General features: G+C 45.2%; 2 protein-coding genes across 2 annotated transcripts in view; both read left to right on the forward strand.

Moving 5' to 3' along the window:
- Window positions 1-8821, forward strand: part of LOC123247454 (septin-4) — a 16108-nt gene extending 7287 nt beyond the window's left edge. Inside the window, exons 5-11 of the mRNA XM_044676352.1 lie at window positions 5764-5898; window positions 6039-6156; window positions 6272-6373; window positions 7176-7272; window positions 7379-7518; window positions 7743-7838; window positions 8610-8821. Coding sequence (XP_044532287.1) covers window positions 5764-5898; window positions 6039-6156; window positions 6272-6373; window positions 7176-7272; window positions 7379-7518; window positions 7743-7838; window positions 8610-8666 — 745 coding nt within the window. The 3' untranslated portion in view covers window positions 8667-8821. The remainder of the gene's footprint in view (window positions 1-5763; window positions 5899-6038; window positions 6157-6271; window positions 6374-7175; window positions 7273-7378; window positions 7519-7742; window positions 7839-8609) is intronic.
- A 4560-nt stretch (window positions 8822-13381) lies between these two features.
- Window positions 13382-15828, forward strand: part of HSF5 (heat shock transcription factor 5) — a 37671-nt gene continuing 35224 nt past the window's right edge. Inside the window, exons 1-2 of the mRNA XM_044675066.1 lie at window positions 13382-13499; window positions 14222-14671. Of these exons, the coding sequence (XP_044531001.1) occupies window positions 13382-13499; window positions 14222-14671 (568 nt within the window). The remainder of the gene's footprint in view (window positions 13500-14221; window positions 14672-15828) is intronic.

Genomic DNA, 15828 nt, shown 5'->3' on the forward strand with positions numbered 1-15828 from the left:
ATGAGAGAACATGGGGATGATAGTGGGTGCAATCTTCTGGAGAATATGGGATGGGATGAGATCAAGAGTACATGTTGAGGTGTTTGCTTTGGTTTCCTCTTCGCACAAGATCAGAGTGAAAGGAGGTAGTGCTAGAAGGTGTTAAATAATGGTAGGTAGAGAGAAGGGAAGAAAGGGAAGCTCTCCAAGAACGACCTCACATTTTTTGGGAGAGGAAAGGAGGCAAGGCCCTCAGTATGGGGGTAGGGGGAGGAAGTTATGCTATTGAGAGGCTTAAGGAGGGTCAGAAAGATTTGGAAGAGCTTCCATAGGTAGTTGTAAAGAGACATGATTAGGGAGGAATAGAATCCTTGTCTTGCTGCAGTGAAGGTTCAATTAAGAATTAGGCAGGATAGATTTGAAGTGAGCTCAGCCAGCATGGTTTCATGATTTTCTCTTGCTCTGTTCCATAGCACAGGAACAGAAGTGAAGGATAAGGGTGGTGGGATTTAGCCAAGGTTGGAGTTTAGCATGACATTTGGACAAAAAGGGCAAAGGATTAGAGGGTAGAGGAATAGTGTAAGTTGAGTTGGTTTACCAAGGTTTGAGATAGGGGAAAGGAGAATAAAACAAGCATTTATATAGCATCTAATATGTTTCAGGCACTATACTGAGCATTTAAAGAGATATTATCTCAGGGGTAGCAAGGAGACTTAGTAGAGAGCAAGCCAGGTCTGAAGAAGGGAGATCCTGGTTTCAAATCTGGCCTCAGATACTTTTTAGCTGTGTGATCCTGGGCAAGTCATTTAACCTCAGTTACCTAGCTTATACTGTTCTTCTGTCTTGGAACCAATACTTAGTATTGCTTCTAAGACAGAAGAGTTTTTTAAAAAACATGACATTTGTTCCTTATAAAAACCTTTTTAAGTAGTTGCTATTATTATCTTCATTTTATAGTTGAGGAAATTGAGGTGAAAAGAGGTTTAAGTGACTTGGCCAGAGTTACACAATAAGTACCTGAGACCAGATTTGAACTCAGATATTCCCAACTCTAGGTTCAGCTTTTTATCTACTGTGCCACTAGTTATAGGGAAGGAATCCAGTTCAGGAGTGATTGCCAGAGAAGAGCAGAAGGGTAGAAGGAATGGAGAATCCTGGTCAGGATAAAGAACAGGGTTAGGGATCAAAAGACATAGGGAAACTAGAATGGGAAAAGCTTATCATCAAATAAAGGAATTTCAAAGTTCTTCAACAGAGAAGTGGATGGTGAGGTGATAGCACAGCCAAGGTTTTATCTTTATATAGCTTAAATGAAATGGAGGAGTATAAATAACGTCATGGTAATTGAGTGGATTATGGAACAGATAAGTTAGAGTATTTGAGGGGAGCATCAATATTATGACTTGAGGAAGAGAAGACTACTGTGAACCAGGCACTGAATTCACTGAGGAGATAAAGACAAAAAGCAAACAATCCCTTCTCGATGAGTTTAACCTTCCTCTGAAGGGGATATATCATTCACACAGATTCATAAATACAGTATAATTTGAGGAGGGAGAGAATAGCAACCCCTTCAGGATCATGGATGAGGCAATACCAGCCTCTCTTAAAAGAGATTTCTAAGTGGCCCTTGGGAAAGAGGGATTGCATTACACTAGAAAGGGAGGCAGGAGAGAATTTGTGAAAGGAAGTAATACGAAATAAGTTTGGAAATGAAGGCCTCAGGTAGAGTATAAAGGGATTTAAAATGGCAGGCTGAAAAGTGTGTATTTGAGCCTATGGGAACAGGAACTACTAAAGGTTTTTGAGTGAGGACCTTGCCATGTATTTACCTTGGCTGTCCTTATTTTTTCCAGGTACTTTAGTAACTTCTATAATAGTTATATTTATGGGAATGAAGGGAATGCATAAATGTATATGTATATACATATTTTCTATACAACACTATATATTATATATTATATATATATATATATTTTAAAATTCTTACTTTCTGTCTTAGTAACAAGTCAAGACAGGAGTGTAAGGACCATTGGGTTAGGTGACTTGCCCAGGGTCATACATCTGAGGCCAGATTTGAACCCACCTCCAGGCCTGGTTCTCTTCCCACTGAGCCACCTAGCTGCCTGCCCCTCCCCCCCGCCCCAGTTTTTTACACATATAATACATTCTCAAAGAGGCTAGATAATCTTTGCTTCTCCGAGAGCTCCTCCTGCTCTACTTGTCTTGTCTTTAAGCAAACTGAGAAAAGGAAGTGTCCCATTTTTTGTATTTGTATTACTAGTCCCTCATAGGAATGGGGGAGATGAGTAGGTACAGAACCTGTGATTTCACTGGTATAGTGAACTTGCTGGTGACAAACTTCCCTCCACTGATAGAAGCTAGCATTTATGCTGCAATGTGTATAGCCTTGGCTATAGTTCCAAGGGGCTAAATGACCAGCATGAGTTATAGTTATATGTCAGAGGCATATGTGGATTGATTGATTATTGCTAATTATTAGTTTCGCCTCTATGCAATTTGCCTCCCCACCTATTCTGGAAACTCTGGCAGGCCTTACATTTCCCTATAGCACAGTGCTAGGTACATATGAGGTTTATATATTATCTAATGACTTTTATATAGTGTTTTATGGCTTGCAAAATGCTTTACATAAATTATTTTATAATTATAAATTATTTGATCTTTTCAATAACCACATAAGGTAGGTTCTATAAAGATTTTTATCCTCATTTTACAGATGAGACAGGGAGTATTAAGTGACTTGCTCATGGTCACAATGCTAGTGTCAGATACTGGATTCAAAGGGTTTTTCCAAGTTCTAAATCTGGCACTCTTTTCACTAAATCCTGTAGCCACACTTACACACAGGAACAAGTGTATAGAAACTGTCAGTGGTAGCTAACATCCATGTAGTGCTTTAAAGTTTGCAGAGTGAGTGCATTATGGGCATTTTTGAGGTCATATAACAGCCCTTTTGCGTTCAATGAATTTGTCACAACATGCCAGACTTTTGGAACTTTCTCCAAAGCTCTGGATCTGGACAGATTTCTGTCTGTGCCACACTTGCTTACATGTCCTGAAGCCATCTCTCTTTTTCCTCTATCCAGCAGCATATCCCTAAGTCCTCTCACTTTCTTTCCCTCAATCAATCAAAAAGCATTTTTTTTCTGAGAACATATATATATATATATATATATATATATATACACATATACCCCTTGTATTGTGCTAGGGCTGAGCCTCGTACATGATAAGTAAAGAGATATGAAGAGCAGATGGCAGATGGCCTGTTTGGGAGAAACAAGGAAAAGTGTGTGAGATAAGGAGAATGAGAATCAGAAGACTCGGAATTGAATCTGTGCCCTGCCGTTGGCTGGTAGTGTGACTTAGGGCAGGTCAGACCATGTCTAGAATATATAAGGGTCACAGTTTAAGAAGGATGTAGATAAGCTAGACAGTGTCTAGAAGGAAGGCATAAAGATGGTGAAAGTATGGCCTTGGGGGCAGCTAGGTGGCTCAGTGGATTGAGAGCCAGGCCTAGAGAAAGGAGGTCCTGGGTTCAAATCTGGGCTCAGACATTTCCTAGTTCTTCTGCCTTAGAGTCAATATATAGACACTTCCTAGCTGTGTGACCCTGGGCAAGTCACTTAACCCCCATTGCCTAGCCCTCCTTACTGCTCTTCTGCCTTGGAACCAATACACAGTATTGATTCTAAGATGGAAGGTAAGGGTTTAAAAAAAAAGTATGGCCTTGATTGCTTCTCCTATATGAAAGGTACTGGGAATGTTTAGTCTAGGGAATAGAAGACTCATGAAGGATATCTGATGAGGGGCTGCTACATTAAGAGGGCTTAGACTTATTCTCTTTTCTCCTAGAGGTCAGAACCAGGAGCAATGAATAAAAGTAGCAAGGAGGCAAATGTAGTCTGGATGACAGGATAAACTTCCCAAGAATTAGCGCTGTCCCAAAGTAAAATGGTTAGATTTAGCAGGTAGTGGATTCCCTCTTCATTGGGAGCTTTCAATCTCCTTGATTGAAAGGCCCATCTCTTATCTGGTGTGTTATGGGTAGATTAATTTTGGACATGAGATAGATTAGATGGTCACTGAAGTCTGTATAAATGGAGATTTTGAACTTTGGACTTCATCCCCCATAAGTCCCTTTGTGGTTGCCATAAATGTAAAGATGAAAATTAATATATAAGAATTAACTATTGTATAAATTTTTATTAATAATAAACTAACATAAAAAACTAGAGTGAAAAGGTAGTAAAATAACTTCAGCCGCACTTGTGAAGGAGAGAGTGGGAGTTACTACAGAACTTATAAAATAATAAAGTGACCACACAAACATGGAGGCACAGGAGAGATTTAAGGGAATTTTGGGAAATACTAAGGGACTTGTGGGGGATGAAGTCCAAGGTTCAAAATCTCCATTTATACAAGTCCCTTCTAATTCTGAAATCCTGTGATTCTGGTTCCTGATCTCTCAGGCCTTAGTTTTTTTCATTTGTAAAATGAAGTTAGATTGGATGATATTTAAGGTCCTTTCCAGTTCCAGAATTTATGACTTCCACACCAATGAGACTACTAGAAAACAGTAAGCTATCACATATAATTAAGTGCCAAATTGCAGGTTATGTTCAGGAGTGCTATGAGATTTTATAGGATGAGGGAGCGTGGGGAAGCCAAGCCCTTCAGATTAGGTTAGGTGAGGAGGAAGTAGGACTTGAACTGGGTTTTGGAGGATGTTTAGAGGTAGTATAGTATAATGAATCATATCCATAATTTAGGCAGACTTCTGCTCAAATGCCACCTTTGTTGTCCTGAGCAAGTCACCTAACCTCTCTGTGTCTGTTTCTTCCTCTATAAAATGAAGACAAATTGGATTACCTATTTTACAGGGTTGTGAGGATCCTATGAAGATCATGTATGTCTAATGCTCTGTAAATCAAATCTTCAAATGTGATTTAAGTATCTGCTATTGTTCTGGATAGGGTAAAAGGAAGACATGAGGCAGAGAGAATAGGGAGAGTAAAGGCATGAAGATGGAAATGAACATGTCACCAATGTTTTTAATCAAACATAGCTCAGAGCTCATCTGGCCTTAGTGACTTTTTATTGGTGTCTTTCTGTGATGTTCCAGTTTCCTTCTTCTCCTCTTTTTGTTTGTCTACCCTCTTCAAACAAGAATCATGTATACTGGATAACTACTACATGCCCAGCCCTGGATTGAGTTATTTTTTTCTGAGACCATAAAGTTATTTTCTCCAGACCTGTCATCCCATTAGTGTATGGTGTTTTCCAGTGTGGAAACACTCTCCACCAATAAAAATTAACTACTAATCTGCAGTCCATAGCCTTAGAGTTGCCTAGGCTAGTTAGAGGCTAAGTACTTGAGTATCACCACACAGGTAGTATGTGTAAGAGGTAATTCTTGAAACTGAATCTTCTTGATTCCAAGACTGGTTCTCTATCCACTACACCATGCTGCTTGCTTTTTAGTGAGAACCAATAAATAATAAATGAAAACAAATAAATAAGAACCAATAAAATTTATTATAAGCAGAATACAAGGGAACAAAAATGGGACTTGTTGCTGTAAATCACATGGTGGGTCCTTGGGTTACCCCTCCAGACCACTCAGGTAGAGCTCCCATCAGTCCTAGGGTGTACATAATGCTCAGTACAGAGTAGGCATTTCTTACATGTTTGTTGAATGCATGAACCAGTGAGTGTTCATGAAGTCTCCATGCTTTTTTCTGTGCATCCCTGCCCCAGCTGGAAGCCTGTGGCAGATTATATTGACCAGCAGTTTGAACAGTATTTCCGGGATGAAAGTGGTCTCAATCGAAAGAACATTCAGGATAACAGGGTGCACTGCTGCCTCTACTTCATCTCTCCTTTTGGCCATGGGTATGTTTCCTTTGTTTGGGGACATTATTGAGCAAGGCCTTTGACCCTTCTGAGTCCCCTGGGGCTAGGTTATTGAAGTGGAGAGAGCTGTAGTACAGCTATTGGTCCAGGAGCCATTTCTTCTTTCCCCACTGTCCCAGGCTCCGACCCTTGGATGTGGAATTCATGAGGGCTCTACATCATCGAGTCAACATTGTGCCCATCTTGGCCAAGGCCGACACTCTGACACCCAATGAAGTAGAGCACAAGAAACGAAAGGTGAGGCAAGTGGTGGGGGCATTGGTGGATGGGATGGATAAGAAGGGAAGTGTGGATTCTGGGAAACATGCCCTTTCTATTTTCCTATCCTAACACAACTTGTGTTCTTGCTCAGATTCGAGAGGAAATTGAGCATTTTGGAATCCAGATCTACCAGTTCCCAGCCTGTGACTCCGATGAAGATGAGGAACTCAAGTTACAGGACCAGACTCTGAAGGTGGAGACCCTTGAGATGAGTGTAGTTAGCCTAGGCGCCTCCTGTCCTATTCAGAAACTCCCTTTCTTCCTTCATTCTAGTTAGCCCATCCCATTTCTTCTGGACTGAAGAGTAGGTTTGTGGCAGAGTGAGCAGTTGGGGTGGGGAAGGACTAGTGATGCCCTGGTAAATGTTTAACAATCTGCTTTCTTTGGTGGGTGGGTGGGAGAATGTACACAGACACATTTTAAAATGTAATCTGCATTATTAACACTTTCTCCATTACTTTCTTAAGTCTAGACAATCAACAAAGCATAAATCAAGTCCTGATTTGTAGCATTTGCCAATTTCCAAGTTGTAAATGGTCAGCTAGGTGGCACAGCAGACAGAGTGCCATACCTGGAGTCAGGAAGATTCATCTTCCTGAGTTCAGATTTGGCCTCAGAAACTTAATAGCTGTGTGACCCTGGGCAAGTCACTTAACCCTATTTGCCTCAGTTTCCATCTATAAAATGATCTGGAGAAGGAAATGGCAAACTACTTCAGTATCTTTGCCAAGAAAATTCCAAATGGGGTCTTGAAGAATTGGACATGACTGAGAACGACAACTGAAAATGGTCACACTGAAAATTTAACAATTGGCTCTCACCAGCCAGTATGAACTGGCTCCAGCACAGCTCTGAAGGACTCAAGATTACCTTAGAGGCTGGTTACACCAGGTCCTGATACTTGGAGATTAAAGTGCTCTGGTCAGAAGGGTAGGTGAGGCCTCAAAGGTGAGCAGGTTTGGTTGGGCACTAATGGGAACCCTGCCTTCTTCCAGGACAGTATCCCTTTTGCTGTCATTGGCAGCAACACAGTGGTGGAGGCCAAAGGGCGGCGTGTTAGAGGACGGCTCTATCCTTGGGGTATTGTAGAAGGTAAAACTCTGGAGATTTGTGGGGCCAGGGAAGGGAGGGTACTTCCTTGCTCTCAGTTGCCTCCCCCTGGCCCCAACCTAGGCTGATTCCCAGCCTTGCTATGCAGTGGAAAATCCGGGGCATTGCGACTTTGTGAAGTTGAGGACCATGCTGGTACGCACTCACATGCAGGATCTTAAGGATGTGACAAGGGAAATACATTATGAGAACTATCGGGCACAATGTATCCAGAGCATGACTCGAATGGTGGTGAAGGAAAGAACTCGCAAGTATGGCCAGGAAGGGGGCCCGGGGGGAGGGCAGACGGGAAGGGAAGAGCCAACCCCAGGAGCCCAAGCAGAGCTGTTGGCAGGTGTGGATGGGAGCAGACCCTCCACTCCTGCTCCTTCAGGCCCTAGGGCCGAATCCAGGCAGAGCCCTGGAGTCTCCTTGCCCTTATTGGCACCCATTTCCCCTGACCTCTCAGCAAGCTGACTCGGGACAATGTTACTGACTTCACCATCCCAGCATTCCTGCCTGGGATTGACGTAGAGACTGAGAAGCTGCTCCGGGAGAAAGATGAGGAGGTAAGAGCAGGATGGGTGAAGGGGTTGGGTTGTTGGTTCAAGGTAGTCCAAGTCCAAGTCAGAGCCTTCAATACTGTTCTCCCCCATCTGCAAACCAGTGCTAAATTTCATGGGAATAGTGGAAAGGTTCAGACACTGTTCCACTTTTGATAAATTTTTTGCTAGGTCTTTTACCTCATGTGTGAGAACCAAAATTAGGCCTCTGCAACCAGGGTTACCCCAGGGTGCTAATATAGAGGGCCCAACAGCACTAGTAATCCTTCAAGAGCATAAGATTATCTGAGCCTAGCAAAGATAGTTAAAATAGGAAGCTATGAGACCCCCTCCTTGAACCCTCCACTCTAGCAGTGATCTTCCCAAATAACCTTGCATTGGGGAGTAAGGTCAGGAGGGTGTGTGTATGTGTGTTGCCATGAAAATAGGAGATCTTGCTAGAGTTCTGTGAAGGGGTAGGTCTAGTAGTTCTTAAACTTTTGTTCTCAGAATTCCTTAAAATGACTGACTCTGCCCTCCTCCCCATATATTTTTGTAGATTTTGTCTATCAGTATTTACTATATTTGGAAATTAAAACATTATAGCATTTTTACAATGGTTTTGAAACCTCATAAATCCCTTGAAAAGATTTTAGGGATTGACCTCTGATAACTGTTGGACAAGATTGCCTCACTCTCTTCTAGAGCTATGTGGCCATGAAGGATCTGGTTTGTGGAAGCAGAACTTTGAGGAACTCCAAAAATAAGGGTTCAGCTCAATGTGCTTATCTGTTTCAGTTGCGAAGGATGCAGGAGATGCTGTACAAACTCCAGAAACAAAAGAAGAACTGTTAGTTCCCTTTCTTTGGATGTATGTCTCCTCCTCTTTCTCCTGGCCCTTCCCAGCTCTTGATCTGCTCTGGCCCCTCAAGCTACTGCCACTTCGCCTTACGTCCCTGCTGCCTCCCTAGAGACTCATAAGAAATAAAGTCTAACGAATCGGAATCTGACCTTGACTTCCACAACTGTACTCTCCTTTTTCTAATCTCAGCTTTTTTAGGCTGTAGCCTGAAGGTTGACTGGGAATTTAGGCCTACTTCTTTTTTTTCTCAGGTGGGCAGAAAGATATCAGTACAGCTAGGATTAGAGGTAGGAAGTCAAGGGTACTTGTCACTTGGGGAAAAGGATAATGTACAAGAAGGGTCTTTTAAGTAATCATATCCTAAGTTTTTTATTTTTATGATTTCATCACTGTGGATATCCCTAACACATTCATAAGTAACCACTTTCTAGCTTTGTTGTTTTTTATAAGTTGCTAGGTCTGAAAAAATTGATCACCTAGTAACCAAGTTCAGTCTAAGCTGATCACCAGGTCATACCTAAGAACCTGTCAATTTTGGCTAGTCTTCTAGAAATCAAGGTCTTCCCACACCACGGTGAGGCGTGGAGGGATGGCACCATTAGTTTTTTAAATATTTTTCCATGTTTACATGATTCATTTTCTTTCCCTCCCTTCTTCCTTCCCCCCTCCCAGAGCTGAGGAGCAATTCCACTGGATTGTACAAATGTTATCACTTGATGCCTATTTTTCCATATTATTCATTTTTGCTATAGTGATTTCTTAAAGCCTTTTAAACCCCAAATCACATACCCATATATACATATGATAAGTGATGTCAAATGTTTTGCTTTTGCATTTCTACTCCCATAGTTCTTTCTCTCAATGTGGATAGCATTCTTTTACATAAGTCATTATTTTTTATAATACATATTTAAGGTTGTAAAGTCTGGTTTTCCTGGCAGTATTATGTGCTGAATCAAGCTATATACATTACAGTGAAGGCTCAGTGCCAGGCTCCACTGCAGAGAAACACACTAATGAACCTGGCTTGTTCACACTTGAACACAACTGCTTATTTTTGCTTCTCCCCTCACTGCCAGGCTAGTTCACCACCCCTCCCATCCCCCAATCCTGAGGAGGGAGGCCCAGGTTAGACTGGGATGAAGCCTGCAGGTCAGGACTCTCTACCTGGGTTAGGAGTAGGTACCCTGGGGCCAAAAATGTGGAAGCCTCAGTTTCTGGTGGCTGCTCAGAAAATTCCCCATTTCTTGCATCTGGTATCCCTGCCCCAGAGCAAGACTTATCAGGATCAGCTTAGCTCAGCTCTCTGGAGGTTTGGCACTTCGATGTAAGGGCTGGAATATAAAGGCACAAGTAGAAGGTAGGAAAGAAGAGTGAGGTAAGGGAGGTAGGGAAGGAATAAGGATAGATATGGCTAGCGCCTAGCATACACTGTGTTAAGTGCTTTTTACCAATGCCTCATTTGATCTTCACAACAACCCTACTGTAAGGCAGGTGCTATTACCCTTAATGTTGAGGATGAGCAGGCAGAGAGATGTTAAGCAACTTGCTCACCCAGCTAGAAAATTTGAACTCGGGTCTTCCTTGACTCCAGGTTTAATGCTCTAGCCACTGCGCCACCTAGCTAGGTGAAGTGGTTAGGGAGGAGAGGGTCTCGAGGAGGTGTGAGGTAAAGGAGAGAAAGGTAGACCTAAGAGGAGCTTCAGCGGAACGAAGTTGGGGAGAAAAGGGGAGGGAAAGGGGGGACAAAAGAAGGGAGGAGGAGGGGAAAGGGGGAGAAAAAGGAAAAGAGATTAAGAGCCTGTGAGGCGGAAAAGAGGAAAGATAGGAAGGGGGGGAGAAGAGGAGGAAGGAGGGAAGAGGAAGAAAGGGGAGGAAGAGCTAGGGAGCGAAAACAGTGAAGGAAGAGGGAGGAGGGCCGGGGTCAGGAGCTAAGGGATGAGCACATGAAGAAAGAAAAAAGAGAAGGCTTAGGTGCCCAGAGAGGAGAATAAGCTAAGACTAGGCCTCCGTCTCCCGGGGCTTCTTATTTTCCGGGTCACACTCCATTAATCTCAGTCGCCACAGGACGAGCCGGGGACAGAAAAGGTGAGACTTAGAAGCGTAGAAAAGGCGCGCGGGTAATTACTAAGCAGGCCGGGAGCTTCTGGAGGTAGTTGTTAAAACCCCGCCTTTCATGGCGCAGCCGGTAGGCGACCGACCAACCTCATTTCCGGTTCCCAGAACTGACAGTCCGTCCATTGCTGCCTTCTCATTGGCTGCCGCAGGGACGCGCTGTGATTTCCCATTGGTTCTTTCTCTTCCTTGGGTTCCGCGCCTCCTCTCTCTGGATACCGTCTTTTCTGTCATCACCTGATAGGCTGAAGGTCTGGGAAGGCGTCTGCCCATCAGAGCCTATGAGCAGCGTCCAGAGCGAGGGCGACGGCTGCGCGGTGTGGGCGGGGAGGGACTAAGCGTGGCCATTGGCCAGGGCGGGCACAGGCGAGAATATGATTGGCTGAGGAGTAGGGGCCCCGTGGCAGGGTCCCGTTTGCGCGGCCTCAGCAGCTGCGGGAGACGGAAGTGGTGGGAACGCGGCCTCGGAGGGTCGGGCAGACGCGGCCCCGGCCCCGGTGAGTCACCGCGTCCCGCGCATAGCTTGTTCGGCCCGGGAACCGCTAAGTCCCCGCCCCGCCCCCACCGGCTGCTTTAGGGCCCCGCCCCCTGTCACTCGATGCCCCGCCCCCTGAGGCTTCAGGCCCCGCCCCCGGACCTGGGCACCTGGGCGCCCGGGCTTCCGTCCCACCCGGTGCCCGTCCCGCTGGGGAAGCCTTCAACTGGCTGGGTTCCCAGGGCGAGGGGGGCGGGGAAAGTCCCCGGCTGCATGGCCTGGCCCTGGCCCCTCGCCCGCCGTGCTGCCTGCGCTTTCTCTACCTCAGGGGCCGCAGCCCTGCCCCTCCCCAGAGGCGGCGTTGGGTCCTTGGGAGGCCCTGGGCACGTAGGGAGGGTCGGAGTGGGTGAGGAGGATCAGGCCCTAGGAGATGGGAGCGCCCTCCCTTCGAGGCCTTTCTCCCTGAAGCCTTCTTGGGGGATGGGGGGAGGACTCCTGCAGCAGGCGCCCCCTGAGTTTGGGCGGCAGGTGGGAGAAGAATGCTGCTTTTCAGCTCTGCTGGTACCTCAGAGAGGGGTTGGGAGGGAAGCCCCGATTCTCAAAACTGTCGGTCAAAGCCAGTTGAAAATGGTTTGCCTGCTTTTGGGGCTTTATTCTCACCTATAGCTGGTCCTTCCCGCTACCAGAATTGAGTGGGTGACCTCCTCCTAGTACCTTCTATTTCTGACTCAGGCCAATTATTCCTGGTCAGCCCCTTTCATTTCTGGCTGCCCTCTGGTTGTAGGCTCTAATCTATCTCTTGTCCTCTGTCCTGGACTTTGCTCACAGTAAACAGGTCAGGTGTGTGCTCCCAGCCCCACAGACTCCAGGCCACCAGTCCTTTGGGTTTTATAAACTTCCCTGGGGCTACAGGAGAAAGAGGCTGGAGCAAAGCATTCCAGGAGTGAGTCAGGGTTGGGAATTTTCACATCCTTGGGGGCTCTCAGTCCCTGAGGTCCTGGGGTGGCTGCCCTTATCAGGTAATAGGTTTTGGAATCCTATGTGTTTATCCTCTGGAGCCTGAGAGGTAGACATTTGGATTGTGAATCACTGATTTCCTGGTTAACTCCATGGATAAGTTGCATCTCTATGCTTGTAAAGCCTCTTCCATGTTTTGGAGAATTGACACTAAAGGAGAGGAACTTAGCTGCTAACCTTTTATATTCTAGAGCTCCATTGCCTTAGCTAGTGCTTTAATGACTTATGGGGAAGCTGGATTCTAGGGTGGGAGAGTTTTGGGGAAGGGCTGGATTAGACCAATGTGATCCCTTGATTGCATGATGAGAAAAGTGCTTCTGTTCACTGATCCTGACTTTTTTTTCCTTCACTTCTTTATTTTCATCACAGTGAGAAGCAGGCAGCCAGGACTCTCACCACGGTAGGATGGTGAGTATTCATAGCCCCATGGTTCTTTCTAACCTGGCTCCCTCAAGTTCTTCTTCATCACAGGTCCTTTCCCTAGTCAAGTTATGCTCACTTTCCCTTCTTTCTCAATCTAGGAGCCCCAAAGAGAGTCTAGGTTCTGAGCTCCATTTAGGCTTCCCACATCCTCCCTGCTACCTCCCACTCCAAGCTATCTTCTTCATTCTTTCCTTCCCTCAAGCCTTTCCCTTCCCCACTTCTTTTTTTATTGCTTCCCTTCAGTTCTTTGCCTGGTCTCTAGTCTCAGAGACGATCCCTAGAAGTACTAACTACATTGGGATTGGGCAGATTTTTCCAGAAATCCGCACCTTACCTAGGACTCTGAGCACAGCTTTGATAACCACCGGCTTTTCTCTTGGTTGCCCAAGGGACTTTAATTTGCCCTGGATTCATGGTAGAATTTCATGAGGTTGGGCTCCTCCTTACTTCATTTAGTCTGGGTGCTTTGTCATTAGTTTGATGCTCTTTGTGACTCTACTTTGTGAGACGTTGGTAGCATCTGATGCTTTTTGGGAGGAAAGAGGAGAGGTTCCATAAACTCATTGTGGTGATGATTTAACCTCAAAACATCTATGTGTGAGCCTTCCTTTACCATCCAGGGTAGAACTGATGAGGTGTCCAATAATTCTGAACTCAGGGCTCTTTTGGAATCCTGGAATGGTTTATCTCAGTCCCTATTTTCCCATGAAGGTTTTATGTGTTTCCATTCCTTGTTTCCTTCCCCCATCTCCCCCCTTTATTATTGGTCCTATCTGTTTCCCCAAGCCTTCAGCAGGTAATTTAGTTGCACATGGATTACCTGGCTCCAGAGAGGTAAGATAGTAGGATAAAAGAGGTGGAGGAGGGGAATGTGGGGGATTTAGGTACTTTCCAGACCTAACCTTTTATTTCTGGTTGTTTCTTCCCTTTTCTGTGTAAGATTTTCCCTTGTATTGGGGAATAGAGTTAGTGAGAATACTTTCAGTTCTTCCTTTAGTACTGGATGCTCAGGTGTTACTTTGGAGCCTTTGATGGAAATGACTTGGATCTCCTTTCAGTGGAGGGACTTTGAGTTAGAGGGTGCTTATCAGTTGACCATTTCTTATATTCTTTCTCCTTCTTAGCATTTGCTAGCCTGAAGGCTGAGATTAGAGAAGAATTTGAGGATTCAGCTGTTTTTCACACTAACTCGGGATTATTTTGTAAACATTATTACTCCTACTTCTGCTCTTTCCCACTGACCTGAAGATTCAGTTCATTAGTTATAGAGGCAGCCAACCCTTTATAGCAGAAAGAGCTAGATTTGGATTCAGGAGAATTCTGAATTCTGCTTCTGACACTTATTAGCTATGTGATTCTGAGCAAAATATAGCCTCTCTGAGCCTCAGTTTTCTTTTTTGGAAATTAAGGGTAATACCTTCATTACAAGGTTGAAGAGAAGGATCAGATGAGATAATTTGTATATAAGTCACTTTGGAAACGTTTAAGTTATTTTTCTTTGTTATTATTTATGGGAAGNGGGGGGCGGGGGCGGGGGGGGGGGGGGGGGGGGCGGCGGCGCGGGGGGGGCCGAGCCCGAGCTCTTCAAAACCACCAACTTCACGAGCTTCATCCGTCAGCTCAACCTCTACGGCTTCCGCAAGGTGGTGCTCGGGGGGCCCGGGCCAGCGGGGCCCGGGCCAGGGCCGGGGGGTGGCGGGCCGGCGGGCGACGGGCCCCTGCATCACTTCCACAGCCCGCACTTCCGTCGGGACCAGCCCCAGCTGCTGGTGCACCTCAAGCGCCTCACCAGCGCCAACAAGGCCAAGCTGGCGGCCGGCCTCGAGGTCTCCTGCCGCCCGCCCAACCGCTTCCAGAGGCTGCTGCTCACCTCCGCCTCGGCTTCGGCCTCGGCTTCCACCTCCCCACTGCAGCACCAGGAGCCACCGCCGCCACCCCCGCCCTCGGGGGCCCGGCCTGAGCCTCACGGTGAGTTGGCTGGGGCCTCTTAACACCTAGAGGCCTCCTCCCCATCCTAGCCTCCACCTCTGAGGGATTCACTCCTCGGCCTGGGGTGGGGCAGGGCCTCAACCCTCTCAAAGTTCAGTTTTCCTTCTTAAGGGAGCTTCTGAAAAAAAGAGGAAGGGAGGAAGGGGGAACAGGTTCTCAATTTTCCCCTGCATTAAGACTTTTCATAGGTGGAAAGCCTATACCTTGAGGGCTTCTCATTTGCCTTATTATAGACTCCTGGAGACATTAGGGCCTTTGAGACATCAGGACCACCTTTCCTTATCTCTTTAGGCTCTTATCATGTCCTCTTTCCATATGTCATTTTTCTTCCTGAGACCTTGCCATCCCATTCCCATTCTCAACCCAGCTCCTGTGGTCAAGCTTTCGCCTTGCATCCCTGAAGACGCCTTAAGTATCAGAGCTCATCACTGTTCACCAGCAACCTAACAGGCTTCTCCTTTGCTTAATTCTGGACTTGAAACCCACACTGAAGTTCAATTGAATGTCAAGATTTACACCTACATTGTCATATTCTTTGGTCTTCCTGAGATACACCTTTGGATATTCAGAATGATCACAGAACTTTTCCAGACTAAGAGTTCTTGGGAAGGGACCTAGAGAGGACTCCTCACTTCCATAAAGGAATATGAAATGGGATTACTTGTTACATATGAAAGAAGCATGATGAAAATCAAAGTGGAGGGGGAACCAGAGTCACAAAGACAAAATGGTAGAATTTTGGATCCGTTGGGACAAAGTGGACAAGACTATAGAAGTCTGAGAGACAAATCTAAGTTAATAGTTCCAAAAAATCTTGGTAGAAATGTTGCACATATATGTTTCTTATGGTAACATTAAAAACAGGGATGATTATGTATCTTGGAACAAAATACAAACATAAATTTTTTTTAATGAGCTATTACACTTTTTCCCCAGACAATTGTTTTGTTGAACTTTGTATAGTAGTAGAGGTTAATGCTTATTAAAATTCTGACAGCTGCACACAAGATGCACGTTTGCTTAAGATCCAAATGGCAGCCTTTCCTCCAATAATAAAGCAAAACATTTAGAGATTGCTACTATTCAAAAGCCTATATTATTTTAATTATTTCAGTTCAATCTATCTAGAAGAATAT

This window comes from Gracilinanus agilis, chromosome 4 (assembly GCF_016433145.1).
Source record: "Gracilinanus agilis isolate LMUSP501 chromosome 4, AgileGrace, whole genome shotgun sequence".
NCBI lineage: Eukaryota > Metazoa > Chordata > Mammalia > Didelphimorphia > Didelphidae > Gracilinanus > Gracilinanus agilis.